The 27211-nt window shown below is 42.9% G+C and overlaps 1 protein-coding gene across 3 annotated transcripts in view; it reads left to right on the forward strand.

The window, feature by feature from the left end:
- The first annotated feature begins 10909 nt into the window (after positions 1-10909).
- The window catches only part of SCHIP1 (schwannomin interacting protein 1), a 96495-nt gene continuing 80193 nt past the window's right edge, over positions 10910-27211 (forward strand). The window contains exons 1-2 of one of the 3 annotated variants that reach the window (XM_075003763.1): positions 10910-11143; positions 11237-11842. In XM_075003763.1, coding sequence (XP_074859864.1) covers positions 11255-11842 — 588 coding nt within the window. In that variant the 5' untranslated portion in view covers positions 10910-11143; positions 11237-11254. Of the gene's footprint in view, positions 11843-27211 lie in introns of all 3 variants that reach the window. The other 2 variants (XM_075003762.1, XM_075003766.1) reach the window with 2 other exon arrangements.

Here is a 27211-nt window from a genome sequence, read left to right on the forward strand (position 1 = left end):
CCGTTACTGCAGGAGCAGCAATAAGGATTTGATTGCAGTAATATAAACTGCTCCTTTTATACCTTCTGCATTGAAAAGGGCTCTGTACCTTTAAAATCAGGAGATTTGAAGATGCAGATATTCCCAGTGAAGTTTGCAGATAGAAAGATCTAATACCTTGCTGGTCTGCAGGTAGGCTCCTGAGTTTTTTTATTCTAATATATCATGTTATACACCGTTATTTTTAAAGAGATTTGGAAAGATTGTTTTGCTTCCACATTCCAGTGGTGGTAAACATTCTTTGCATTGCTGGAGTCTCAGATGTAGCTGAATAAAAACTGGGCTGAGGATAAGACATGTAGCAATGCAGCAAGCATATGTTTTCTAAGTTACTTAGTAAAATTATCAATATATCAGTATTTGTAACCCAAAATATTTTAAACTAACTTTAGCAGTCTAATTTTAATACTCATGTGCAATTTTAAACATGCCACCCCATTCTTATGTAAGGGCAAGCAGTAAAAAATAAGAGATTTCACATATCAGATTCAGTGAAAGTTTAAATGAAACAGAGAGCCTCAATAGCATGCAAAGATGTTATGCTTTGCAAGATTTAAAAAAGTTTTCCGAGAATATAAACTATAAGAAATTGTTTGTGGTTGGAATCATGCTTGTTTGCAGGTTGGCACTGCATGCCTCTATATATGTGCCAATATATTGCTTCATGGGACAGGGAAGATGGCAAACATTGGGCCCTGTCCCTATCTCCTTGAAGTCAGTGACACAGCTTCCATTGAATCCAATGGAAGCAAGATTGGGCCTTGTGTTTGGATACTCTGCACAGTCTGTATCTTTCACTGCAAGGAGAATATACTCTCCATGAATGGAAAGTCTGCATACTCCACTGATGATGGTGGAAAAGGGTGGAGTGTGACATTCAAGTGACTAGGACACACAAATTCATATTACCTCCCATTTGTTTTCCACCTCTTCGTTTTACTTGGCACTGCCAGAACCAAGAATGTTTTTTAAATAGATGTTACATACCAGCTGTCTTCCCATGAGCCTAAAATGAAGCCATTTCTATCATTGTTGAGGCTATCCTTCAGGTAGTTTTTATTTAGTAGAGAATGTTGATATTATGTATCTGTGTATGTAAACATAGCATGTCACGCAGAGACATGCAGCTGCAATACCTATAAATACTGTACTGTATTCACTATGCAGGTATGTACACATTCACATATCAGCCATGTTATAAACATTTAAGAAGCCCAGGAAAATGCAGCAGCTCAAACACAAAAAAAGATGTTTACATTTTTCAGGGATCGTCCTTGTCATATTCCATGGCATTCAGATGTCATAAATCATGTAGAGCGAAACCATTTCTCTGCAGTTTTTATGCAGGGGAGTGAACGGTACATCTGTATTAAAAGTCTTTACATGTTCCAATTCTCTTAAATATACTTTTCTGCCTGAAGTTGCCAAGGAATATTTATTTTTAAATTGCAAATATGCTGTACTGACTGATCTGTGAAACAGAAGACTCTATTAACAAGTGCATTTATCATGAAACTCCCCTCCACTGTTCTGCAAACCAAGGCAATTTAATTTTGTTTGTTTTAAGTACTGATGGAACAGGAATGTAAGCTTCTAGCCCCATAGGTCACATAGCGCTTAAATTGGGCCTCCAAAAGTCAGTAAAACTGAGGTGCTGAGCAACATATTCACATTTCTCTTCATAGTTTGAGGATAAGTAAAGCCCTAGGGTCTCTTTTTCTTCATGCTGTGACAAACTGAATGAAGAAAGCTGTGTTCAGTAGAGTAATGACTGCTGTCAAAAATACATAAATCCCTGTCCCATGAGCTAGAAGATCTCAAAACTAAGATTCCACTGACCTTAGTGAGTAAAGTTAATGTGTTAAGGAAAAGACAAATCTGCATTGCTCTTGTCTATAAGGAGGGCATTTGTGTGCAGCAGTTTGCACTGTAGAAATTTTAAATAAATTTTGTCTTGATTGCCACTGACATTGGCCACCTTTCTAAAGGCTCTTTCTTAGCACTTAATCATATCTGTGGCACTCAAATGTGTTCTTAGAACTCAAGTATACCGCCCCCCACCCCCGCCATGAATAGATTTTCACATTCATGGGATCTGTCCCATGGCTATACTTAATATGCAGGTCTAAATGCAACCTTCCCAACTTCGTTTCCTCACATATGTGTGAAATAGTCTTGGGAAACAAAAATGCAATTTCTCTTGTACGTGGGATCAAATTTGAGTATCAGCTGCCTCTCTCCTACTAAAATAGCTACAGAAGGCTAATTACCGACAGATCTACACAGAAAAATATCAAGACTTTGTCATGATATAACTCTTACCCTGGAACTTCTAGTCACAAGTCATCCCACTTGGCTGGAATTTGTTAGTATGTTGAAGGCTCACATGAGGCCCACACACCACAGTAAAATTCAGATAGGTGGTGCACATGGAGACAGGTCTGTACAGCCAGGAGTACGTCTACACAGTAGCCTTATTCCGAAATAAGGTGTTCTGGAACAGCTATTCCAAAATACCTTATTTCAAAAGAACTCTGCATTTCAAAATATCACTTAGCTCTTTCGAAATACAGCCTCTACACACACACAGCCTATTTCAAAATAGAGCCATTGGATGCACTTATCTCAAAATAGGAAAGGTGACCGTCCATCCCGTTTTTGGTGGGACAGTTCTGTATTTGGGATGCCAAAAAAGGTGTCCCTACTTATTTTAGAAAAGGGACTAATTGCCCTGTATTTTCCAGCAGTAGCTGTTCAGGCACAGTTGCTGGCTGGAGAGCAGAGAGCCTGCAGGTTAGCCTATTTTCCCCTTCTCTAGGACTCCGAAAAGCAGGAGGAGCATGGGCGGCTGCCCCATCCCTGCCCTTCCCTGGAGCTCAGGGAAGTGGTGGGGGAAGCGCTGTGCCTGCCCCATCCCTGCTGATGAGGCTCAGGGAAGGCCAGGGGGTTAGCACCGCAGCTGCCCTGTGCCTGCCGCTTCCTTAGGACTCCTGGGAGTGCTTGGGGCTGCCTCAGCCCAGGGCTAGGGGAGGGCCAGTGGCTGCTGCCGCCTTCCTGGATCCCTGGGGCTTGGAGGAGCCTGCCCTCCCCTCGCATCTCCGTGTCTCCTATTTGGGACAGGGAGATATGGTCTCCCTAAAAATAGGTGCAATTTCTTGTCTTAACTGCACCTATTTTGAAATAGCTGTTTCGAAACGTGCTATTTCTCATGAAAATTACCAATTTCTAAATAGGACAGATGCTATGTCAAATTTATTTCAAATTGTGATTGCGCCATGCAGATGCCAGCATAGTAAGTTATTTCAGAATAACTGATGTCATTTTGAAATAACTGTGCTATGTAGACCTATTGAGGGTGGCCGCTAATGAGAGTTTTGTTTAGTATTTTCCCCTAACTAGTCCTATAAAGGTTGTATTGTAGCTCCTGTATTTTTCTGGCAAGTGATCTGGCAAATGGTACTAATGACATTTATACTAGGGAACTGATCCCAGGCACATCTTGTTTATTGTTGGAAAATTGTTCTTAAAAATATAAATTCACAAAGCCCCAATTGATTGGCTTATTACAAGTATTTTAAGGCACCCATCACCATATCTGTGTGCCCTTTACATAGGTTAGAACAGACCCAAATAAAGATTCTCCAAATTAGATATATTAGCTTATATTTTGTGATCCTGTGCGGCATCTGTGACCTGTATCCAGTAAGATCTTTAATGGTGGAGAGCAGTCAGTGTGGTATCCAAAATCAGCACACACACAATACACCCTTCCCCATTTATGAGTGCCTGTGACAAAATAAGGTGTACTTTAGCCAGTGCACAAATGCCCCAATAACAACTATGGTGGTGAATCCAGACAACCATGAAGCTCTCAAATGAACTTGCACAGGAAAACAACAACAGACAAGAACACCCTTTCACCTGTGAGCAAACACTTTTCACAAAACAATTACTCTGTCTCTATTTTTTCACACCCCTGAGTGCCATAAGTTTTGCTGACATAAGTGGTATTGTAGACATGGCCTAAATTTCCCTTACCTGAAGAAGAGCTCTGCATACGTGTGGCAGCTTGCCTCTCTCCAATAGAAGTTGGTCCAATAAAAGAATTTACTGGGAGGGGGTGGGACTGCAGGACATCACCTAATGTGCTTATGTAATGCTGACAGGCAGAGCCAAACCTGGCATCTCTGGAGCTTAGTGAATGAGTCTTCTCCACAGCCTTAGCTGAGAGCCAGGTAGCCTTTAGCTTCAGTGGTCAAGTGGCTCTCAGCTAAGGCTGTACGGAAGACTCATTCTTTCTCTCTGTAAGTGGTCTAAGTGCCAGTACATTGGACAGTGAATCACACCCAGTAGGTATGTGGGTAACACACCAGTGAGCTGCCTTCTCTGTCTAGAGAGAGTGGCCAGACTGCCTGGCCCTCTCTCCACAGAATGGTGCACAAGAAGCTCAGTAAACAGGGCTGCCCAGTGTACCAGAAGCTCTGTCTGTCAACAGAGGGCACCCTGAAGCATCTGCATGGCTTTTTTGTCAACAGAAACTGTCAACAAAGGCATTATTCCTCATCCCAGAGAGGCAGAATGCTGTTGGCAGAAGTGCCGAGTTTTGTCCAAAGACTATCGACAAAACGTATTTGTGTATAGACGCTCTGCAAGTTTTGCCATCAAAAACCCTCTTGTGTAGACATAGCCCACGTTTAATCTTCTGTAACACCAGATAGGAAGAAGGGGCTTTTGAAAACTGGGGGGGGGTCCTTTCGGAAGGTCCCCATCTCCATGGGTGGTGCGCAATTCAAAAGCTGCACTTTCGAATCGCCATGGCTGCCATTATGCTAATGAGGTGCTGCATATTTATGGCAGCGCCTCATTATCATCTTTTGAACCTGCTCATTAACATGCCCTTTCCGAAAGGAAAGGGCTCATGTAGACACGGGATTACTGTTTTTATTAACTTGTCTCTCCCTGCCAAATGATACTAAGAACTTAAAAAAGGCCTCACATTTTGCTTTTTAAAGATATTCTGGTTTGCTGTTTAGAAGGAATAATCTCTGTATCTTAGAATAAATGGTCTAAAATGATTGATTAAATACTTGTATTTTTGACTGTTAATCTCAGTCACTATATATGTCTTTGCATACTACAAAAATAGAAAGATTATCATGTAATTACAGCCTGCGACCCCCAAAATGACTATTAAATTACTTTGCAATGAAGCATTTTATTATAATTAAAGTCATAAAAATAAAACCTATCACCAGCTCCAGGAGCCCTTGTCTGCAGTTAAAAATGGAGTCCTTGTACACTAAAACCAACGTGGACCAAAGAAACAATATATCTCTGCTGTCAATCAGTCCACAAGAACATATTTTTAAACAAAATCATTCCAGCCCCTCAGATTTCCATGCTACAGAGCCTGTTCAGAAAGTCAACATATATAGGTTATTTTGGACCCACTGAGGCAAATACAATGCTGTAGGCCTTCTGGAGAACACCTTTCTGAGTCTTCTCACTATCTCTGCTAACAGCAAAAACACTTAACAACAGTAGTGACAGCACAGAGCTGTATATGTGGTATTCCTGTATTTGAATTGCATTTTATGCTTGCTTTTTATGGAACAGCATTCCACTCTCTGCTCCTATGCCCAGATTTCATTCAGCTGTTTTATATCATTCACTGTTAGTGTCTGTTAACAAGACAAAAAAGTTCCCATTACAACTTTTTGCTTTCACATGGCCCACATTCCAACACATTTGTTGCAGTGGCAGAAAAATCACCATGTTTGGTCTCTAACCAAAGATGATTTATTTATATATTTTCCTTCCAGCATGTTAAAGCAAAATTCTTTAGCCTTCTTAAGTTATAGGAAAGGAGGAGGAAAGAAACTTTCCTCGTTGAAAAACAAAAATCATTGTTTGGGATCAGGGTTGTGAAAACATTTGAAGAAAATATAAATAATTTTCACTATGCCTGGGGGTTTCTGATTGGTTTAAACATGTTAATAATGATGGTTTGAATAGTGTATACAGAACATGCTCAGCAAAATATGAATCAATCTACAGGTTTATATTTACATGTAGATTTGCTGTGCATATGCGAGTGCACTTTATGTAACCGCCTTAAATCAGACTACTCATATGCATAAAGTTCTGCACCTACAAAAGCGTTTGCAGGATCAAGGCCTAACTGTACATATCCTTTTTCCTTTAAGGCACTTATAAGATACCCTGACAGACCCTGTAATCGTCTCGAGATGAATAGCTGTATAGCAAGGAGCTTAAAACCCATGAAGATAAATAACTGCTGACTTTTCCTTTCAGTTCTTCGTATTTAATTTACCCTTTTAAAACAAATAAACAAAAACCCTAGAACATTTGGTGCACGTGTTACAGTTGCATAGTTTAAAATTCAAGTCAGCAAATGCAGAAGTTAAGGATCTACCAGAAATGTTAATTCAACCACGTTGCACTTATTTCTCCTATTTCATTTTATGCTTTAGTATATATTGTTGTGTGTCATAATACCAGCAGCCCAAAGCATGTGCAGCACAACTACTGCTGCTGCAGTCTTAACTTTTGCATTTCTGGAATTTTGTGATATTAAATCTGAATCCATAATTTTGTATTAACGTTCCTATTTAGCTTTAAAATGTTAGTAATGTTTATGAAGAGGTCCAGGCTTAATATAATTTAAATAATTAAACAATGACAGATTAAACTTAAGGACACTTTAAACCTCTCTACTCTGATAAATCCCTAGCCTTTGTAAGAAACGTTTCCTACATCCACTCTTAGTATAGAATCCTTTTCTGTACTATAGTAACCACCATCATTACCCAAAACACCATACAACAAAGTTTTAAGTCCAGCATGACAATTACTATATTCTTTCAAATGCAGTTTTGAATGTGTTACTTGAGGTGATACTGAGGCCATTAATTTCATATATAGTATGTAGAAGCCCTTTTTAATGCTATTTTGGTGTCATCAAATTTGTATGTGGCATTTAGTTTCAGCAAGCCAGAATATAAAATTTATTAGCCTTTTAGACAATTATTTCTAGAACAACCAGTAATTAGTACTCTAGCGTTAAAAGAATAGATTAATTAGAGAGAGTTGTAAAAACTGATAAATATGTGGACTTACTTATTTATATCCGCCAGTGCACTTGGTGTTGACTACTAGTAGGATTATAATTACAGTTTAATCTAATCCTTCAAACATTTTAAGTCTGCCATCAAACCAGTGGCAAAATCTGCAAAGATGTCATCTTGCTTTTTAAAAGTCCCTACTTTTTCCTGTATAAGTTTTTATTTGAAAAAAGACATTTCTAAACGTCCACCAAGATTATAAATTATTAATTTAAGTTGTTTGAATAATATAGTTGTAAAACCTAAAATAAAGGTAATAATTAGGAGTTTAATTTCATAGTTTTCAAAACAGACTGATAGCCAAGTATCAACTCTCCCCGGTGCTTGTCTGTTTTGGTGGTGCTGGTGGTGATTTTTAGGGGGTTTATTTTGTGTTCTTAGAAATTGAAAAAAAAAGGTAAGGAAAAATGAGTGGTACAGGTTAGGAAGAATATTGTCAGGAGGGGAGACTGAGGCAGCTGGAAATGGAGCCTGGGAGACAGTATTTTCCCCAGTGTTTGGTTGAGACTGGAGCAGTTGATTGAAACTGGATTAGATTAAAGTGATGATGAGCTGTACGAAGAAGATTATATCAGACCCATTGTCTGCCATTTGCCATCAATGTTCACAGCTTAATATTGGAGCGTCTGCTGCTGTTAGATGACCGTAGAGCATCAGTGAGTAATGTGGGTCTTCTCATTTTGTATCTTGACAGAGATTGCAGTCATTTCTTTTTGAGGCAGACCTTGCTACCAGACCCCATGTCTATAGTATGTTAATCCTAAACTAATACATGCAGGATTCCTGGCCAGGTGGTGGTGGGACCTTGCCAGCCCCAGCTGGCTGGAGTGTGGAGCCCCACTGGCAGCCCCAGCCACAGGATCCCTAACTAGGGGAATGGGGAACAGGGAGAGTACCAGCTCCTTTTTTTTTTCTTTAATAAAAAAGCACTGCTTAAAATGCATCTTAAAAATAATAAACCAGACAATATGTCTGCTTTTCCTAAGCTTCGCAAGTTATTGGTTCTGGGAAGGCTTTCTCCCTCAAGTCTCTCCCTGGACAGCTTGCCCGTGTCTACACTAGGAATAAGGGGATTTTGACATCTGCAGGGTCCTTTCGAAAAGGACCCCGTGCAGACAAGCCACACGTGATTGGAAGTGGCACTTTCAAAGTGCCACAGCTGCTATTGTGCCAATAAGGTGCTGCATATTCATTGCAGTGCCTCATTAGCATATCCCAATGTGTCTCATTAGCATCCCCCTTTCAAACTGGGGGGGGGCTAGTGTAGACGTAGCATTTGTGACAAAAGCCACCTCCCCATGGCATTCTCCTGAGAAGCACTTTCTAGCTATTTGTTCTTTTGAGCTCCAGGGTATCAGTTTTGGCAAAATAAGCCTTGTTGAAGATAGCTTTAATGATTTGTCTCCTCACATCTTGCCATGTGGCCTTGCAAGTGTGTTTCTGGATGTTCCTACCAAGAAACCCATTGTGTTGTAGCACAGACCACATTACAGGCTTATAATAGACGTTCCACTATCTTCCAAGTAAGATACATCAATTCAGTTACACCAGAAATCCTAATAACCTGCTATAGTGACTGTGACTTCCCCTCATAGGTCACATACAATGTTCATAAAATTATTACATCTCAGTGTTTTTTAGATTCTATTATAGCAGTTCAGCAGCTGTCACAAACATATGTCAGATTCTGTACCACTTAGCCACTTGTTTCTGGTTCAGATTAAGGCATTGGATTGGACATATGAGTTGAAGGTGTTTGTAATGTGACTCTCCAAGGTACTACTTCTCTGGTGATTCAGGTGCAGCTGGGATTAGCAGAAGTATCCTAGCTGTAGATCCCTTGATATGTAAGAAGTTTGACTGTTTGACTTTTTGGGCATACTGCTAAATCTATCTGCTAATTCAGGCTTCTGCAGAAGAGTTGTCTGCATTGGCGACCTTTTTGGGAAGACTTTGAAATAAATATTTTGTTTCTGGAGTATTAGTAGTATGGGTGCTGAGTTATCTGCTGGACTTATTCTTGTGCTATTATAGTAAAAGAGAGGGAGCTGTGCTAATCTATACACTATCAAAACAAAAAGCAGTCAAGTCGCACTTTAAAGACTAGCAAAATAGTTTATTAGGTGAGCTTTCCTGGGACAGACCCACTTCTTCAGACCATAGCCAGACCAGAATAGACTCAATATTTTACGCACAGAGAACCAAAAACAGTAATCAAGGAGGACAAATCAGAAAAAAATGATCAAGGTGAGCAAATCGGGGGGCGGGTCAAGAATTAGATTAAGCCAAGTATGCAGATGAGCCCCTATAGTGACTCAGAAAATTCCCATCCTGGTTTAAACCACATGTTAATGTGCCGAATTTGAACATAAAAGCCAGCTCGGCTGTTTCTCTTTGAAGAACGGTGCGAAAGTTTTTTTTCAGTAACACACATACCTTTAGGTCACTAATAGAAAGCCCCATTCCATTAAAATGTTGACTAACTGGTTTGTGGATCTGGAGTGTTTTGATGTCTGTTTTGTGCCCATGAACCCTTTGTCTAAGGGAGTTAGAAGTCTGTCCAATATACAAAGCATCTGGGCATTGTTGGCACATGATGGCATATATGTTGTTAGTAGAGGAGCATGAGAAAGTGCCTGTGATTCTGTGAGTAGCCTGGTTGGGTCCAGTGATGGTATTTCCAGAGAAGATATGTGGACAAAGCTGGCAGCAGGCTTTGTTGCAGGGAAAGGTTCCAGGACAGGTGTTCCTGGGGTATAGACTATTATCTTTTCCACAAAACGTTGGCAAGCTGCCTAGGGCCCCAGAGAGGTGGGGGCATTTGGGTAATGACAAGTGGTGTTCTGTTATTAACCTTCTTGGGCCTATCTTGAAGTAGCTGGTTTCTGGGTATTCCTCTGGCCCTGTTGATTTGTATTTTTACTTCTCCCAGTGGGAAGTCTTGTAAATGCTTTGGTTTCTGTCAGGAGGATCAGAGTATATGCAATTACATCTAAGGTCTTGACTGTATGTGGTGGATCCTGTGGTGTGTGCTGGATGGAAGCTGGAGGCAGGTAGGTAAGTGTAGCAGTCAGTGGGTTTCCAGTGGAGAGTGGTATTAATCTGGCCATCAGTGTTGTGCTACTCTGTGTCATCTCTGTTAGTATTTGTACTGCTTATGTGTTAGTTATTACATACTGCTAGATAAGTCAGACACTAATTTCTCCAAAATACTGTTCTAAATTACTCAAAGAAAACAGGTAGAGCCATAGGAATGGTTGCAAAGGCTGCTGAGAAGTCCTTGCACGGATGCTAGGTGTCCATACTGATACATGTGGCCTCATTTGCGACACGCTATGTTGGGTGGCTTTGCTGTTGTAATAATAGACTTAATTCCATAGCTGGAAGCAGTTCACGCTGTGCATGCGGGAGGCCTGAAAAAGAAAGCAATCGCAAGAGAGCTGAAGGGGCGGCTGGAGCCCTACCAGCTCGCAGCCTCTTAAGCAGAAGCTGCTCCAAGTTCGTAGGCTCGGGCTACGTTTCCTCCCCCCGCCGGGGGACTGTGAGCCCGTGCCGCACCGGAGAGCCCCCTGGAGGTCTGTGGTTGGCGGGTCGCGCTCTGGGCAGGGGCAGAAGGAGAAGCAGAGCAACTCCACCCCGAGTCGTCGTCCCCCCGCCTCCCTGCAGGAGCTGCAGCCGCGCCTCCCCGGCAGTACCGCAGGGGGCGGTGTGAGCTCCAGCCGCCCGCTGCTCCTTACGCCGGCAGCGTGGGGACGGGACTTCATGCCGCGGCTGCCGGCCGCGCTCCCCCCACACCTCCCGCCGGCGGCTCCCCGGCTCCAGGCGGCTGCGCTATGGGGCCGGCCGCCTCCTGACCGCGCCATGGAGCCCTGACCTGGGCGGCTGCCCCGCCCCTGGCCGGGGGTGAGCTGGGCGGGGAGCACTTCGGCCGGCGCCGCTGGCGGGAAACTTCGGGCCAGGTCCGGGCGCGGCGCTCGGGGGAGGCGCCCGGGGCTGGGCTCCCCGCGCCCGGCCGGCTCTAACCCGCCGCCTCTTTCCTCCTGTGCCCGCAGGACTCCCGCGAGGATGGGATGGAGCTAGGCAGCGACGCCGGCAGCAGCCGCTCCAGCTCCGAGTCGGGCTCCAGCAAAGCCACGCCGTGCTCCGAGTGCAAGTCCTGCGCCTCGCCCGGCAGCCCGGACCTGGCGCTGGAGGACTCGGAGGAGGAGGGCGAGGGCTACCCGGGCTACGGCGGCAAGGCGCCCGCCGAGTGGCCGGGGGACGGCGGCGATGCCCGGCCGGCCGCGCCCAGGAGTTTCGCCGGGGCGCTGGAGGACCTGAGCCGCCGCCGCCCCATGCCGCCCCCCGCCCCCAACGGCAACCCGCCGCCGCACCGCCCGCGCCCGCCCCAGGACCTCCGGCACAACGCCAACGTGCCGCCCTCCGGCCGCAGGACGGGGCGCCGCGGGGCGGGCGGGCCCCAGGCCCGGCTCCAGAGAGCCCCGCCGGCGGCGGGGAGGCAACGCGGGCCCCCCTCGGACAGCTGCACGGGAGGGACGTGGCGGAGGGAGCAGGAGCCCCCGCCGCCCACCATGGACTGGGAGGCGCTGGAGAAGCACCTGGCGGGGCTGCAGTGCCAGGAGCAGGCGGTGCGCAGCCCGAAAACCAACTACACCTCGGTAAGTTGTGTGTGGCCCCCACCCCGGGAGGGGTTGCTGGGGGTGACGAGCCCTGTTGCCAGCCAGTGAGTCACGGGCCTGGCACTGAGCGTGGCCGTAGATGGTCACCGGGCACAGGGCAGGGGTGGAGGGGTTACACCCTTGCAGTCTGCGGGCAGCGCCCGGCCCCCCGCCGGCTGAAGGCAATGGGGCGGGGGGGCTGCCAGTCACAGCTGCCTTCTGTTCGACTCCACAGCCCTCCCCTTCCCGCAGGCCGGTCGGTGGGTCTGTCTGCGTCTGTCTGTCTGCAGCCGCCCTTCTTCCTTGGGCTGAGGCCTGCTCTACACTAGGGATCGAAGTTGTTCCCAGATACCAATTTTAGCTCCCTCCGCCCCTTAGCATAGCTAGAATCGACCTATCAGGGTCGACTTTGTACCCCGGTGTAGCTCAGGGCTCTCCTGACTTGTGCCCATGTCTCTTGCCCGGCAGGACAGCATGGGGTATCAGGGTTGGCAGCCGAGCCCCGCGAGATCGGTTTTGCCACCTTACGCCGCTAATTTGAGCTCCTGCAGATGGATCAGGGCAAGTCAAACCTGCACTAAGTATAGACGTACCCTGAGGGAATACCTGAATTCTGACCTGGCCTGAGGACCAGGGAGCCTGGGCGTGTGTCTGTTGAACAGACCACGCTGACTCAGTGATCATTTGTGATGCATTGTGAATGGTGTGTTGGTGGGGCTGTGTGGCACTCCCTTTTCCTGTCAGAATGACACCTGTCTGGATAGAGGAGAGCCAGACAGAGTGGGTGGCATCAGGAGGAGGCATGGATGGAATAAGTATAAGCAGGAGTGTTAGGCTGTCTAGTATGCTTCTCAGTATGGATCTGACCCAGTGAAAGGGGTGGGTATCTCCTTTTGAAGGGATTTTCCCTGGGTGCTTTTTTCCTGAGGTACAGCAACAATTGCAACCTTAGAATTTAAATGTGTCTCAGTTAAGAAGGATTGCATATTTTAACCTAGCTAAAGTATGTGGCAGCCTTACAGTATGCTTGTCATTTGTTATGTGGCCTTGGGGTGTGGCTTGAGTATGCAGGGCCTCAGGCTACTGGAAATTGGATGCCTGCACTTTGACTTCAGAGCATGAGGACAGGTAACAGTATTTCTCTGTGTAATTGGCATTGCTAGTAGTAAGAGTGGGGAGGAAATGCTTCCTTCGCCTCAGAGAACCTGGTTGTAAGACACCCCCCTCCCACTCTGTTTCCTTTAATCATTGTTGTATGTCAGTTTCATAGCTATTCTTTAAACAATGTTCAGCAAATAAAATCTTTAAGCAGCAAACAAACATCATTATTAGACACAAAATTATTACAATGTTAGGAAAAAAAAAAAGACACTTCCAGATAACTCCCTTAGCTATCTATTTCGAATAGATTTAGAAAGTATTAAGCTGAAGAATGGAATTTTTGCTTGTATTCTGTGGTTTTTTCAAGTGTAACAATATAATTCAATGGCTTTTAGTTACTGCAGTAAGAGATCTGGTGTCACTTCATTTTAAGCATGGCACAGTCTCAGTGTATCAGAGGAGTAACCAAATTAGTCTATTTTCAAACACAAGTCCTGTGGCACCTTATTGATTAACAGATATTTTGGAGCATAAGCTTTCGTGGGCAGAGGTGCCACAGGACTTCTTGTTGTTTTTGACAGTCTAATAAAGATTTTCTCTATTCTGTGAAAGTTGCTTTTATGTGTGTGAGCCTATGAATTTAATTGCTTATGCTTTGATGGATTAAATGGCATTTGCTTCACTCTACATTGGGCTCTTACCAAATTCGTGTTCTGTTTTGGTCAATTTCACAGCCATAGGATTTATAAAATAATGAAGGTCATGATTTTAGCTGTTAATATCTGAAATTTCACAGATTGTATTGTAATTGTAGTGGCCCTGACCCTAAAAGGAGTTGTTGCGGGAGTGGGGAGGTGGCAGTAGTGCTGACTGTACTTCTGTGGGGCTACTCGGAAGGCAGAGTCATCTTCAGCAGCAGTGCTGAAGGGAGGCATGGTATGATGTTGCCACCATTACTTCTGTGTTGCTTCTGGCAGGGCACCCACTCAACAGCTGCCACTTTTCAGATGGTGCAGAAATAAGAATGCCAATACTGTGGCTCCTTCTCCTTAAAATTACATGTTGACCCTTTCTAATCTGGCACTGTGGTCTGCCAAGATCCATGTTCTGGCATGATTTTATTTAGCCAGCTGTCCACTTACCATGGGTGTGACCAAGTTTCATGTGGTCTCATAAAGTTTGTCCATAGCCACCAATCTTGGCTCTGTTCTATGCTGTTATTTAGCTCTACTGTATCTCAAATGTCTTCTAAGAGCCCAGTAAGCAGTGGAAGAATTGGTGATGCTTCTAGATAATATTGACCACCCATGGTTCAGCAAATTCTCTGGTTCTGCACTAGTCAGGTCCTGAGGGTGCTAGACTAGAGAGGTTCAACCTATACATTGTGATCCCAACTTCAACTTCCTTTTGGTACAAGAGCCACAATTTCAGAAATGCCTGACTTTGAAATCTGTAGATGATAGGTAAAAGCACATACAAGACCAGATTTCATCAGGGGAAGACCAGATTTCATGGTCTACGATGTGTATTTAATTGCCATGCATTTGGTAGGACCCTACCTATGCAGCTCTGCCAATGAATGACACTTATACATGGCCAGAAAAGTGGTATTCTCAGCCTGGGCTGCTCTTGAACAGAAGTAGTCACACAGAATACTGGCCTTTTATTTTATTTTAATTTTATTTAATTTTATTTTAATTTTATTTATTATTGTATGAAGAGAGTTGTTTGGTTCTAACAACTAGATGAAAACATCATACATGTTTTCACTTCTAACCTGACTCAGCATTTGAACTCAGTCCCCCAGAGATTTAAGAATCACAGTCAAGATGTAAACCACTTCAATTATATAACTACTTGGAAAGGCAAATACAGTATATTTTAAAATCTATAGTATATAATTTAGTATGTAAAGTAATAATTTTGGAATCCTTAAGGAAGGAAGGGAACTAGCACATTTATTTTCTGATAAGCAGGTGTCAGTAGTGTGTTGGGTATACAGTGTTCAGTGCAGAAAACATAAACACTGCTTTATAATAGATAGCAAATCCAATGTATCATATAGTTAACCTCTGGTTTATAACTTCACTTTTCTAGGGCTTGATTTTATAAGGTGCCCTGCAACACTGTTTCTAACTGATACCCGCTAAACAGGGTGCTGAACAGCATTTTTCCTCAAGCCAGGCATCTAGGACTTATATCACATTTATTGTCAGTATTTTGGATGACTCATTCCTTGAATATTACAAATTATGTTTTTGAAAAAAATCTTGTGGTTATTAGATATTGTAATTAGGCCCATCTGGTAACATAACAGCTGCCAAGCTGTGCATTTTTAAAAGACTTGGATCTAAGGATAAGCTAATAACAAGTAGTAGAATAAAATCACTGATCCCATGACTTCTTAGGTGATCTTGTAACTGGTATTCAGAAACTAAACTTTTCTATAAAAAAAGTTATTTCTGACTTTTATTCTTATGAGGATAATCTCAGCAATGTAAATGGATACATTCTTTTAAATCTCTTGTGCTCAGAGAAAGCCATTGCTAACTAAGCAGCAGTAGCAAATATAAGACCGCTCTTTCCAGGCACATGCTCATCTAAATAAGGTGTTACCCTGAAAGATTTTTGGATTGTTGCCTTTCATAATTCCAGCAGTCACAGCTAAGAAAAACACACTAATTTGAGTCTGAGTGTTTTGACTACCCCTTTTTCCAAACCAAAATCCTCTAGCTACACTGCCTGTACTGGAAGTAGACTGGAGTTTCTTATGTCCCTTCACCCTTGCTTGCCATTATTTCTGTTGGCTCTTAACTGTGCTATAATCCAAGCACCTTGCCTCCAGCCTGGAGGATGAGCACATAGCGCTTCTCTGTTTATCTGATACAAACATAGATCACTGCAAGAAATTCCTTGGAAGCATAGTCTGTGCTAGAGTCACACTGTTTTTCCCCCAATGGAAGTTGCAGTTTGGGAGCAGTACTTTTCCTCGCAGACATGCAGCTCTCCGTGTAAGCATTGCAGTAGCATTCCTTTCTGTAGATCGGATCAGGCAGAAGAAACTGGACTTCCATCTCCAGGGCTGCAGCCCATACATGTCCCTTTTTTACCTTTCTATCTTAGCTGTTGCTGAGCTGTCTGTCAGCTTAAGCCCATAGTGGACGTTTCACATTTTTATAAATGTTTGTTTTCTGCTACCTCAAATACTGTAAGAATTCCTGATAATTCTAACCTGTATTTTCCCCTACAGTTTTCCGGTACCCTTGGAAATGTTTGTAGCTTGTGGCATCTCTCTTTTCCCATGTATATTTTGGTTTATATTTTTGAGCATTTATTTTGCTAATGCACCTCAGTTCTCTGAATCCAGTGAAGAGCACTAAACTACTGCAGACGTCTCATTTTTCTTATCTCATTCCTGGATTTGTGCTTTCGAATTAGCATCTGTGACTTATGGACACAGTTCAGGACAGAGACTGTATTAGACTTATTGATGTGCAAACAGCCTCATGTTTTTACCGAACCTCACTTTTATAATAGAGAAAATCAGGGTGAATAAATAGTGGGGAAATGGGAGATCTCTGCTGTCATGGCCAGTTTAACAGTAATTATTTTGTTGTGCTTTCCTACAGTAACATTCTCTCAGCTTTGTTGCATCTTCAGGGAGGGTTTTCCGTGATCTCTTGGGATATGCCTCCACTGTAATTAGAGGGGCTAGCCCATGCCAGCTAGTCACATTTACAGGGTTTTGTCAAAGGGACTCTTTGACTGCAGTGTAGACATTTGGGCTCTGGGTTGACCTAAGGTACTAGGACCTTGTGGAGTGGGAGGGTTCCAGAACTTAATTGCAGGTGAAACTAGAACGTCTATAGTACAATTAAACAGCACAGTGAGCCTGATTAAGCTGGCGCAGGCCAGTGTTGGATGTCTAATTGTAGTTTAGATGTACCCTTTGAGGTCCAGGGCCTGCATGCTTCTTCCCCTGCTGTTTCTTAGATGTTGATTGTTCTTTGCAGCCTCCCCTTCCAGCACAGGAACAGTCTTTTTTCCACCATCATTCAGCCTAATGTTAGACCTGTTTTTCCTTGTATACCTCTTCTTGGCTGTCAGCCTCTTTTGGACTGAGAGAGCAGAAGGGAGAATCAGACACTTCATAACTTTGTGTAGTTTGAAGTGAATTTTTCCCAGGTTTTCTGGGAGGATGGGGGAGCAGGCAGAGCTGTGCACAAAATTACCCCTTTCTACTCTTTACCTTTCAGTCTGTTGCTGTTTGAGAAAACTTCAGATCATAGAATCATAGGATTGGAAGAAACCTCAAGAGGTCATTGAGTTCAGCCTCTTCTGAAAGCAGGACCAGTCCCCACCAAATCATCCCAGCCAGGGCTTTGTCAAGCTGGGACTAAAAGACCTCTAGGGAAGGAGATTCTACCACCGCCCTAAGTTCATTCCAAAGCTTCACCACCTTCCTAGTGAAACAGTTTTTCCTAATACCCACCCTAGACCTCCACCTTAGAAATATGAGCCCATTGCATCTTATTTTATCTGCCACTGCTGAGAATAACTTCTCTCCATTCTCTTTGCCCCTCTTCAGGTAGTTAAAAGCTGGTATCAAATCCCCTCTCACTCTTTTGTAAACTAAATAAGCCCAAATTCCTCAGTCTCTCCTCATAAGTCATGTGCTCCAGCCCCCTAATCATTTTTGTTGCATTCTACTGAACTCTCTCCAGTGCTTCCACATCCTTTCTGTAATGAGGGGCCCAGCATTGGGCGCAATACTCCAGCCTCATCGGTGCTGAATACAGGGGAATAATCACTTCCCTAGATCTGCTGGCAGTGCTTCTAGTAATTCACCCCAGTATGCCATTAGCCTTCTTGTCTACAAAGGCACACTGTTGGTTCATATCCAGCTTCTTATCCACTGTAATCCTCAGGTCCTTTTCTGCAGAACTGCTGCTTAGCCAGTTGGTTCCCAGCCTGCAGCACTGCTTGGGATTCCTCTGTCCTAAATGAAGGACTCTGCACTTGTCTTTGTTGAACCACATCAGATTTTGTTTGGCCTAATCCTCCAATTTGTCTAAGTCTACATGGACTCTATCCCTACTCTAGCATATCCACCTCTCCCCTTAGTTTAGTGTCATCTGCAAATTTGCTGAGGGTGCAGTCCATCTTTTCATTCAGGTTATTAATAAATTTGTTGAACAAAACTAGTCCAAGGACCAACTCTTGGGTTATTCCACTCGGTACCAGTCACCAACCAGACAGAGTTATTGATCAGTGTCATGACCCGTTGAGCCTGATGATCTGTCCAGCTTTCTACCCACCTTACAGTCCATCTATCCAAGCCACACTTCTTTAAGTTGCTAGCAAGGATACTGTGAGAGACTGTATCAAATGCTTTGCTAAAGTCAAGGTTATGTTATGTCCACCACCTTCTCTGTATCCACCGAGCCAGTTACCTCATCGTAGAAGGTCAGTCAGATTGGCCAGGTATGACTTGCCCTTGGTGAATCCATGTTAACTATTCCTGATCACTTTTTTCCTCCTCCAAGAGCTTCAAAATGGATTCCTTGAGGATCCTGTCCATGATTTTCCAGAGACCAAGTTGAGGCTGAGAGGCCTGTAGTTCCCATGATTCTGCTTGTTCCTTTTTTAAAGGTGTGATGGAGTGGGGGGGGTGCATGTGTGAGTCAGGCTGGATGTCCGAGGCAAGCAGCAGCTCCCAGTGGCTAAGGATGACCCTGGGGCTACAACTGGCAGATAACACCTCTGCCTGAACAAAGAGCAGGGAGGAGCTGAGCTGGGTTTTGAATCGGGGGCGGCAGTTAGAGGGGAGGAGAAAGGAGAGCTGGAAGGCAGCCAGCCTGAGGAGGGGAAAGCTACACCCCAGAGGGGCCCCCCTCGGGGTCTTCCCCCCAGGACAGGTTGGAAGGACTGTCTCTGGCTGCTATGCTGTTGCTTCTGTGAGAAACTGGACATCTGTTGCCTAATAAACCTGCTGTTGTACCTGCTGAGTGAGAGTCACTCCTGCCAGCGGACGGGGTGCAGTGCAGGGGGACCCCTGAACCCCATCACAAAAGGTAGGCACTACATTTGCTTTTTTCCAGTCATCTAGGGCATGCCTTGATTGCCAGTAGTTTTCAAAGGTCATGGCCAATGGTTCTGCAATTACATCAGCTAACTCCTTCAGCATCCTTGGTTGCATTTTATCTGGCCCCATTGATTTATGCATGTTCAGCTTTTCTAAATAGTTCTTAACCTGTTCTTTCTCCACTGAGAGATGCCTACCTCCTTCCCATTATGTGCTGCCTTGTGAAGCACTCTGGAAGCTGACCTTGTCTTTAAAGACAGAGGCAAGAACAGCATTGAGTAGTTCAGCTTTTTCTGCATCATCTGTCACTAGGTTACCTCCCTCAGTCAGTCAGGGTCCCACACCATCCCTGACCAGCCTTTTATTACTAACATGCCTGTGTCAGAGAGGTAGCTGTGTTAGTCTGTATCTGCAAAGACAACAAGAAGTCCTGTAGCACCTTAGACTAACAGATATTTTGGAGCATAAGGTTTCGTGGGCAGAGGCCTGCTTCATGAGATGCATGAGTGGGGATTACAGAGGAGGGTCTAATTATACAGGCTCATGAAAAGGAGGGAGTCCCAGTCTAGAGAGAGGCCAGAACTGACGGGGTTAATTCAGGCGGAGAGGATGTGGCCCATTATCAGTAGTTAATGTGGAGATGTGTACATCAAGAAAGGAGAAACTGCTTTTGTAACTGGCCAGCCACTTAAAGTCTCTGATCAGTCCTTGGTTGATGGTGTCAAATTTGCAAATGAATTGCAGTTCTGCAGTTTCTCTTTTGGGGGGGGCGGTGTGTGTGTTTGCGCGCACGCACGCATGCATGCACGTGCAGGATGGCTACTTTTAAATTTGTTACTGAGTGTCCAGGGAGATTAAAGTGTTCTCTCACAGGTTTTTTATGCTGCCGTTCCTGTTATCTAATTTGTGTCTAATTCTTTAAGTAGAGACTGTCCAGTTTTGCCAATGAATATAGCAGAGGGGCATTGCTGGCACATGATGGCATATATAACATTAATAGATTGCAGGTGTATGAGCCCCAATGGTGTGGTTGATATGATTAGGTCCTGTAATGGTGTTGCTGGTGTAGATACGTGAGCAGAATTGGCACTGTTTGTTGCAGGGATTGTTTGCTGGTGTAGGGTTACCATTGTGTGGCCTATAGTTGCTGGTGAGAATTTGTTTCAAGTTGATGGACTGTCTGTAGGCAAGGACTGGCCTGCCTCCGAAGGTCTGTGAAAGTGAGGGATCATTGTCCAGGATGGGTTGTAGGTCACTGATGATGCACTGGAGAGGTTTTAGCTGGGGGCTATAGGTGATGGCCAGTGATGTTCTGTTGTTTTCCTTATTGGGCCTGGCTTGTAGCAGGTGATTTCTGGGTACATGTCTGGCTCTGTCAACATGCCTGTAGAAATCTTTCTTGTTCTCATTCACATCTCTTGCTAGCTACAGCTCCAGTTTTGTTTTAACTTTCCTGATTACACACCTGCATACTCAAGCAATATATTTATACTTTTCCCTAGTCTTCTGTTCAAGTTTCCACTTCTTGTGAGCTTGCTTTTTGCACTTAAGCTCATCAGATATTTCTCTGTTATGCCGGGTTGGCCACCTACCATATCTGCTTCTTTTTTTTTTTTTTAACTGCACATCAAGATGGTACATTCTTGTGCCATTAGTAAGGTTCCTTTAAAATGCAGCCAAATTTCCTGGACTCCTTTCCCTCTCTTGTTAGCCTTCCAGGAGCTTCTACCCATCAGTTCCCTGAAGGAGTCAGTCTTTTTTTCTGAAGTCCAGAGTCTGTGTTTTGCTGCTCTCTTTCTTTGGTCAGTATTCTGAACGTGACCATCTCATGGGCACTACTGCCCAGGTAGCTGCCCACATCTGCTTCCTCAACCAGTGCTGCATCTGGTTCAGCACTTGTACCAGGAAGTTGTCTCCAGCATTCTCCCAAAAACTTCCTGGATTGTCTGTGTACTGTTCTGTTCACGTGACCAGTCTTCTCCCCTCCTGTAGTCCTGGCCTGGGCTGTCAGCCCAGCTGTGGGGAGGGGAGCCCAACCAATCCTCCCTCCCCAACTCCCTCCAAGCACTGTCTTGATCCCTTATCTGCTTTTGCCTTCTCCTCTTCTCCTTTACGCTCTCTTTCCCAGTGCCTCTACCTCCTCTCTCTCACTCTCCACTTGTCCCTGCTTGACTGGGCTGCTTTTAAGCCTTTCCAGCAGTCGGATCAGCTTGGCTCTTGTTAGTTGATTGCATTGCTGCCAGACTGAGCTGCCTTTTCCTCCATCCCAGTAGGGTCTGCTTGCCTCTGTTACAGGTATAATAATAAGTAAAATCTGAAGTCTTAAAAGGATTCAGATAGAATTAGAATGCCTGCTTTGACTTTTGTGGTCAGTTGCTAAGGCATTGTCAGCTAATTTTAGGTGACTCACTCCTTAACAGAGTTATGTAAACTCAGATAGAAACAGAAGTGTTTTCGCTATTTTTCCTGAATTGAAAGGGTGTGTGTGTGTGCCCATGAGTGTGTGTTTTAAAATAGTCCTTGCCTCTCTGAAAACTCATTTTTAAACATGTGCATCTGATTGAACATGATTTCAAAACAGACTGAAAAACAGAAACTGACTCGTTTAATTCTATTGCCAAAGTTCAGTGAAATACAAAAAGAGAAATTGGATTTTAAAAATTAATTTTTGTTGTAGTAATCGAAAATAGCGTTAGTAACAGCTGTGTGTGTGGACACTTTGGCTTTGATTGACAGTGGTCCTTCTATTTGTGAGTATTAATTAGACTACCTGCAGCTTCAGTGAGATGTTTACAAGAAAAGAGCTAGGATAAGTCTAAATTGAGAAAATCCAGACTTCTTCTGGAATTAGTATTTACTTCAAATTTTTTCAGCCTTTCCCAGAGAGGATTCTACCAGTGCCAAATACTTAAATATTCATTAATACTCTGGCTGCCTGATGACCTGAGTAATGGGTGAGTGACATTCAATTTATCTAATTGTCTAGTCAATATTTCAGGTCCTCAGTCTCCCATGTACCCCAGTTTATAGTAAGTTATCTTCGTCTTCAGAGTTTTGTTTAGTAATTTGAGATTTCATCATCTCTGATCTAGGGGTCCTGGTCACTTTAATCCTTATGTACATTAGACCTCTGACTTACACAATTTCATCTTACATGTTTCTTGCAATAATACAAGTCGAAATCATGAGTGTCAGGGAGCTGTGAACCAGGCAGCAACCTGGCTTCCAGCTCCCATGTGCTTGTGGGAGCAGGGAAACTGACCAGTGCTGCTGGGCTGCTCAGTTTCCTGGCTCCAGTGAGTGGTGGGGAGCTGGGAGCCAGGAAACTGACCAGTGCTGCCTGGGAGCAGGGAGCCAGGCACAGCCAGGACTGGGGGACCTGAAGGTAGCAGGGCCCCTCCACCACCCAGTCATGACTTATGCAAAATTTGACTTACGCATGGTTGCCCGGGAATGCAACCTGTGTGTAAGTCAAGGGTCTGTTGTATTTGAAACCAGTTTCAAGAACAGCTCTAACAAGGCCCTGCTGTCATACAATTGCATCTGTATCTTGTATTTATTTAAAAAAAAAGTTATGTTTAGAACTTAGATAAAGCCATACAGTAGGAGGGTAGCCTGAGGCATGAGTTCTGCTAATAATTATTTGAAAAAAAATTTCCCATCCACACCAAACTCTTTTCCCTTATCTACACTTCCAAACACCACCCTGAAATTTCCCATTGTTGGGTCTCCCTGTAGCAGCAACAGTGTTGCATCATCGTTTCCTTGTGCTCCTCCTGTTTTGTATTTGTTGGATTGTAAGCTCTGGAATAACAATGATTTATTCATTGTATCATACCTAGTTGTGGACCAGGACTCCTTATGCGCTCCTGCACAACTAACATGCAGCCTGGTTTCTAGGTTTGTTCTGAACACAGTTATTAAAATGCTTGCAGCGTCTTCTGCCTTGTTTATTAGAGAGAGAGAGCTGGTGATCTTGAATAGGTAGCAGAAGAAATAATAGGACAAATTACTAGTGCAGATGCATCCTAAAACTGCACAGACTGCATTTTATGTGTTGATGAGTGTCAAAGGGGATTTAGAATAAGGTTCCATTGTTCTCCAAAGGAGCAATATAATGTCAGTGAAATTATTTATAAAGATAAAATATGCTCATACACAGACTCTTCTTATATGGGCTAGATTTAAACTAGCAACTCTGAGGATGGACCTATTTTCTTACCAGTCACCTGAGTTATGAGGGTACAAGTGGGGTTTGGATCTGACTTCCTGGAGAAAGGTAATATTTCTGGGACTTTTTGGATCCCTTAGAGCAATTTAAATTCCTTTAAAACTTCCATCACCCTCAGACACTTGTACTGTGTGTTAAATAATTTCATCAGCTACTACTTAGTGACTTGGACATTATGCTCTCTCAGGTTTTTCATAACATTCTGCTAAATTGTGGATGCATGTGAAAGTGTTGACTTGATAAACTCATCACATTCATTTCTTTTGGGGGCAGCTCTTCTAATGGCAGCATTATTATTGTTAGTCTTCAAGGAGCATAAGGACTGCTTTTTTTTTTTTAATTAGATTAAAACAGCTACTGCTCGGTGACTCTTGAAGAGGGAGGGTGCAGCACAGTCGGCTGCTGGGTGTCAGGCTTATCCATCTCATTAAAAATGTTGAAATATATTGCTGTTTTTATGTATGCGTATTCACATGTATATACTGATAAAGTTTTTGCATTCTACATACTTATTTTCTTACACATGCCAAAGGGGTTTTTTTTTCATATGAACATAACTAAAATTTCTGTTAATTTGGATTACATTTGACAGGTTGCAGGGCCCCTGCTAAATGCAGGGACAAAAAGTAGGGCCCAGCTTAAAAAGTTTGCTCATCCCTGGCATAGATAATGCTTAGGATTTACGGGCTGCTTTAGATACCTAGACCTTTAGCTGACAAAGAAGAAATTTCATCTTTCCAGGCTATAATTAATGCCCAGAACAGTCCTTCAAAACTATTTTGGATTAATCTCCTCATCCATGGGCTGGCAATCTGCCACTAATGTTTCCTCTTCACACTGTGTTCACTTACTGCATCTTAGCTGCATTAGAAATTATACCAAACGTATCATGACATGATTTATGGTGCTTCGTATCTGTAGTATTACAACCTTATTTTGTGAATAGGACGCAGTCCCCTTCTGTTTGAAGCCTCAATAATGGTTCTTAAAAATTAGCATTAATGGGCTTAATACCATTTTTCATCAGGTCTCTGCAGACTTTACCTATGATCAAGAGTGTATTTTCTGAAAAATGATACAAGCATATATTTCATAGTCTCTAAAAACCTGAAAAACTAGTAAATTGACTTAGCAGCATGACTTTTAAAATGACTCTGGTGCTTGTGATGACTGCTGGATGGGTGGTCCTAGAAAACAAATTCTGGATGTCAATGAACAGTTTTACAGTGGACAGTGATAACACAGGCTTATACTTTCAACTCCAGGGACTGTTCCTCCTTGCAGATCTTGGGTAGCTTCCTTCCTATAACAGAGGAGGTACAGCTTTTTGGGAGACCCACCATTTAACACTCTGCAAGGTTTGTTCTTACACTGGTCTTGTTTTTGTGACCAATTACTGATCCATGAGAGGAGTTTCCCTCTTATCCAGTGACTACCTAAACAGTCAGAAGGAGTCATTTTCTATATCCTAGTGTCAGTCTTCTGAGTCATCCAGTTCTCCTGATTGTCTTTGTTCTGCATAAACTGGCAAAATGCTCTTTAGTTTCCATAGGAGGCTTCAGTGATCCTATGCAGAGGGAAAACAGCATGCAGGAGGTAGAACAGGGCTGGATCTAAATAAAAACATCTGTTTCTTGTGTAAATTAGTTTTGTGGGCATCTTGAGGGTCTTTAATAAATAGTGTCAAACCGTGCTTTTTGCAACTTCTGTTTTGAGAACAGCACATGCACAATAATTTATAATGTAATACATGTTTATTTTTATTTAAAATAATCAGGAGGGGTTTTTTTACTTTGCAATTATAGTGTCAGGAGCTGCAAAGAAGTCCTTAAAGAGCCACATGCAGCTCCAGAGCTGCAGGTTGCAGGCCCCTGAGCTAGGGGGCCTTCATACTTCACACTCAGGCTATCACAAAGTGCTGGTTGAAGCCCTTTCTGTTGGGGTGAGACAGTGTGAGTTGGTGTTTTATCTATCCGCGTAGTTCAGTTACATAACACAGTAGCACAACATGGGGCAGGACGGGGAGCTTCCATTCAGTCTGGGCACATTGTCCACATTATGCATGCCATAAAATGTGATTTGTGTGTGCATGCAGTGGCAGATCTTTTACTCCAAACAAGAAGAATGTTTGCTGTCTGAGCAGTTTTGTTCCACCATTGATAGCTTAATTGGCTCATTGCTTTGAAGGGGAGCATATAATATTTTGAGAACATGGGACCAACGTGGATCCTTTCATGTTTATAAGGTGTGCATTTACCTGATTTTGTCCAGGAAATCTTAGCATCAACATCTTCTTTCCTCAATCCTTACCAACAGACAAATTCATTTTGAAAATGAATATCCGTTTAAAACGCTAAGTTGCAACTTCTTTCTACCTTTATTGTCCTTGCAGATTAGGAGCACAAAAGGATGAATATTAAATGACCATCTCCCTCCATCTGATTGCTTTATAGGGTCTATCATTTCATTTAACACTTCAGAATTGATTTAATGAGCGGTAAAATTATTTTGGGAATGGAGCTTCACAAAGCTTAGTCAATATTTATTTTCTGTCTGAGTTGACAGCAAAAATGAGTATTTTCATTAGCCCAAGGAAAATATTACATCTTTAACCAAACAATAGGCTGCTTGATTTGCATGTCTTTGGAATTGGTTGTAATAATTGGCATGATGTGATGTAATGGTTGACACATCACTGATCCATTTGCAGCATAATGTAGCAAAGTAACAGTGTACTTTGGCTGCTTCCCACCCAGTTCAAAGGTTAAGTGAGGTTGGCAAGATATTAATGATTTGACCTAAAGGTTCAATGTCATTTAGCTTAGAAGACACTCTGTAGTACATTGTGGAGTTTACTGAATACCATTTAGAATTCGATTCAAAGGATGTTTTATTTCTGAAAGTAGTTCAGCAAGATCACCTACAGTTATTCAGTTGAGCTCAGAGTTTATTCTTTTGCTACTGCAGAGGCTTTCATTAATGAAAATGCACATGGGATAGTTGAAAGTGTTCCTAAATGGGTAGTCTGCATATGAGTACTCTATACATGTATTATGGATACAAATAAGGTGGCTGCATTTCATAATTGCTGGGTAAGTAAATGTTTCATACAGTATGTAGAAATAGTTAGAATGAATTGATAGTTTGTATAGACTTCGTGTGTTCAGCTAACACAAAATTTTTTTTTTAATATACTTGATTTGGATAGGGAAACAGCTACTCCTATAGCTGAAATGACTGGAAAGAAAGTATTTGTATTTGGTATAGAAATTAGCCGCAGACTAAAGTCTTTTATTGTACAAAAAAGAAAATAGTAAAATATTGTGTTCCAAAACCAAATGCTGTATAACAGTTTATTTTCCCAAAGCAGGCACTATTTATTTTGTGTCAGGGAGAAGCCTACTGTGCTTCAAAATATATTTTCTTTGTTGTAATTTCTGGAACCAAGTTGTTCTATAGTGTAGTATCTTAGGGTGGGAATACTTCAAAGCTTCTTTCAGACTTCTCCTTTAATGTAAATAAGTATCTTCTGTTGAGACAGCAGTAGGAAGCAAAATATATACACTTGAGATGATAGTATTTATGCTTCTGGCACTTGAAAGTCAGTTGCAATAAATGATGTAGGGATTTTAGTACTCCATAATAGACAGGCTGCTTATAACTGTTATTTTTAACATCAAAGGGAAACATTTGGTATGAAAATGAAAAGGTAACTTTCTTCCTTTCTACAAAATAGCATGGGAAATATAACACCTGGCTCTGTAGAAAATTAGAACATAGACTCTAAGATAATTTACAAGGTCTCTCGTAAGATAACAGTAGTACTGAAAAATATAAAAAGGAGAGGTCTGTTTATTCAATGTAGATTAAAACATCTTCGGAATTGAAGAACGAGCTTTAAAAATTTGAGGCTTGGTCCATACCAGGTAAAATGATATGACCAGACCAAAGG

The sequence above is a fragment of the Carettochelys insculpta genome, chromosome 10 (genome assembly GCF_033958435.1).
Source record: "Carettochelys insculpta isolate YL-2023 chromosome 10, ASM3395843v1, whole genome shotgun sequence".
Lineage (NCBI taxonomy): Eukaryota > Metazoa > Chordata > Testudines > Carettochelyidae > Carettochelys > Carettochelys insculpta.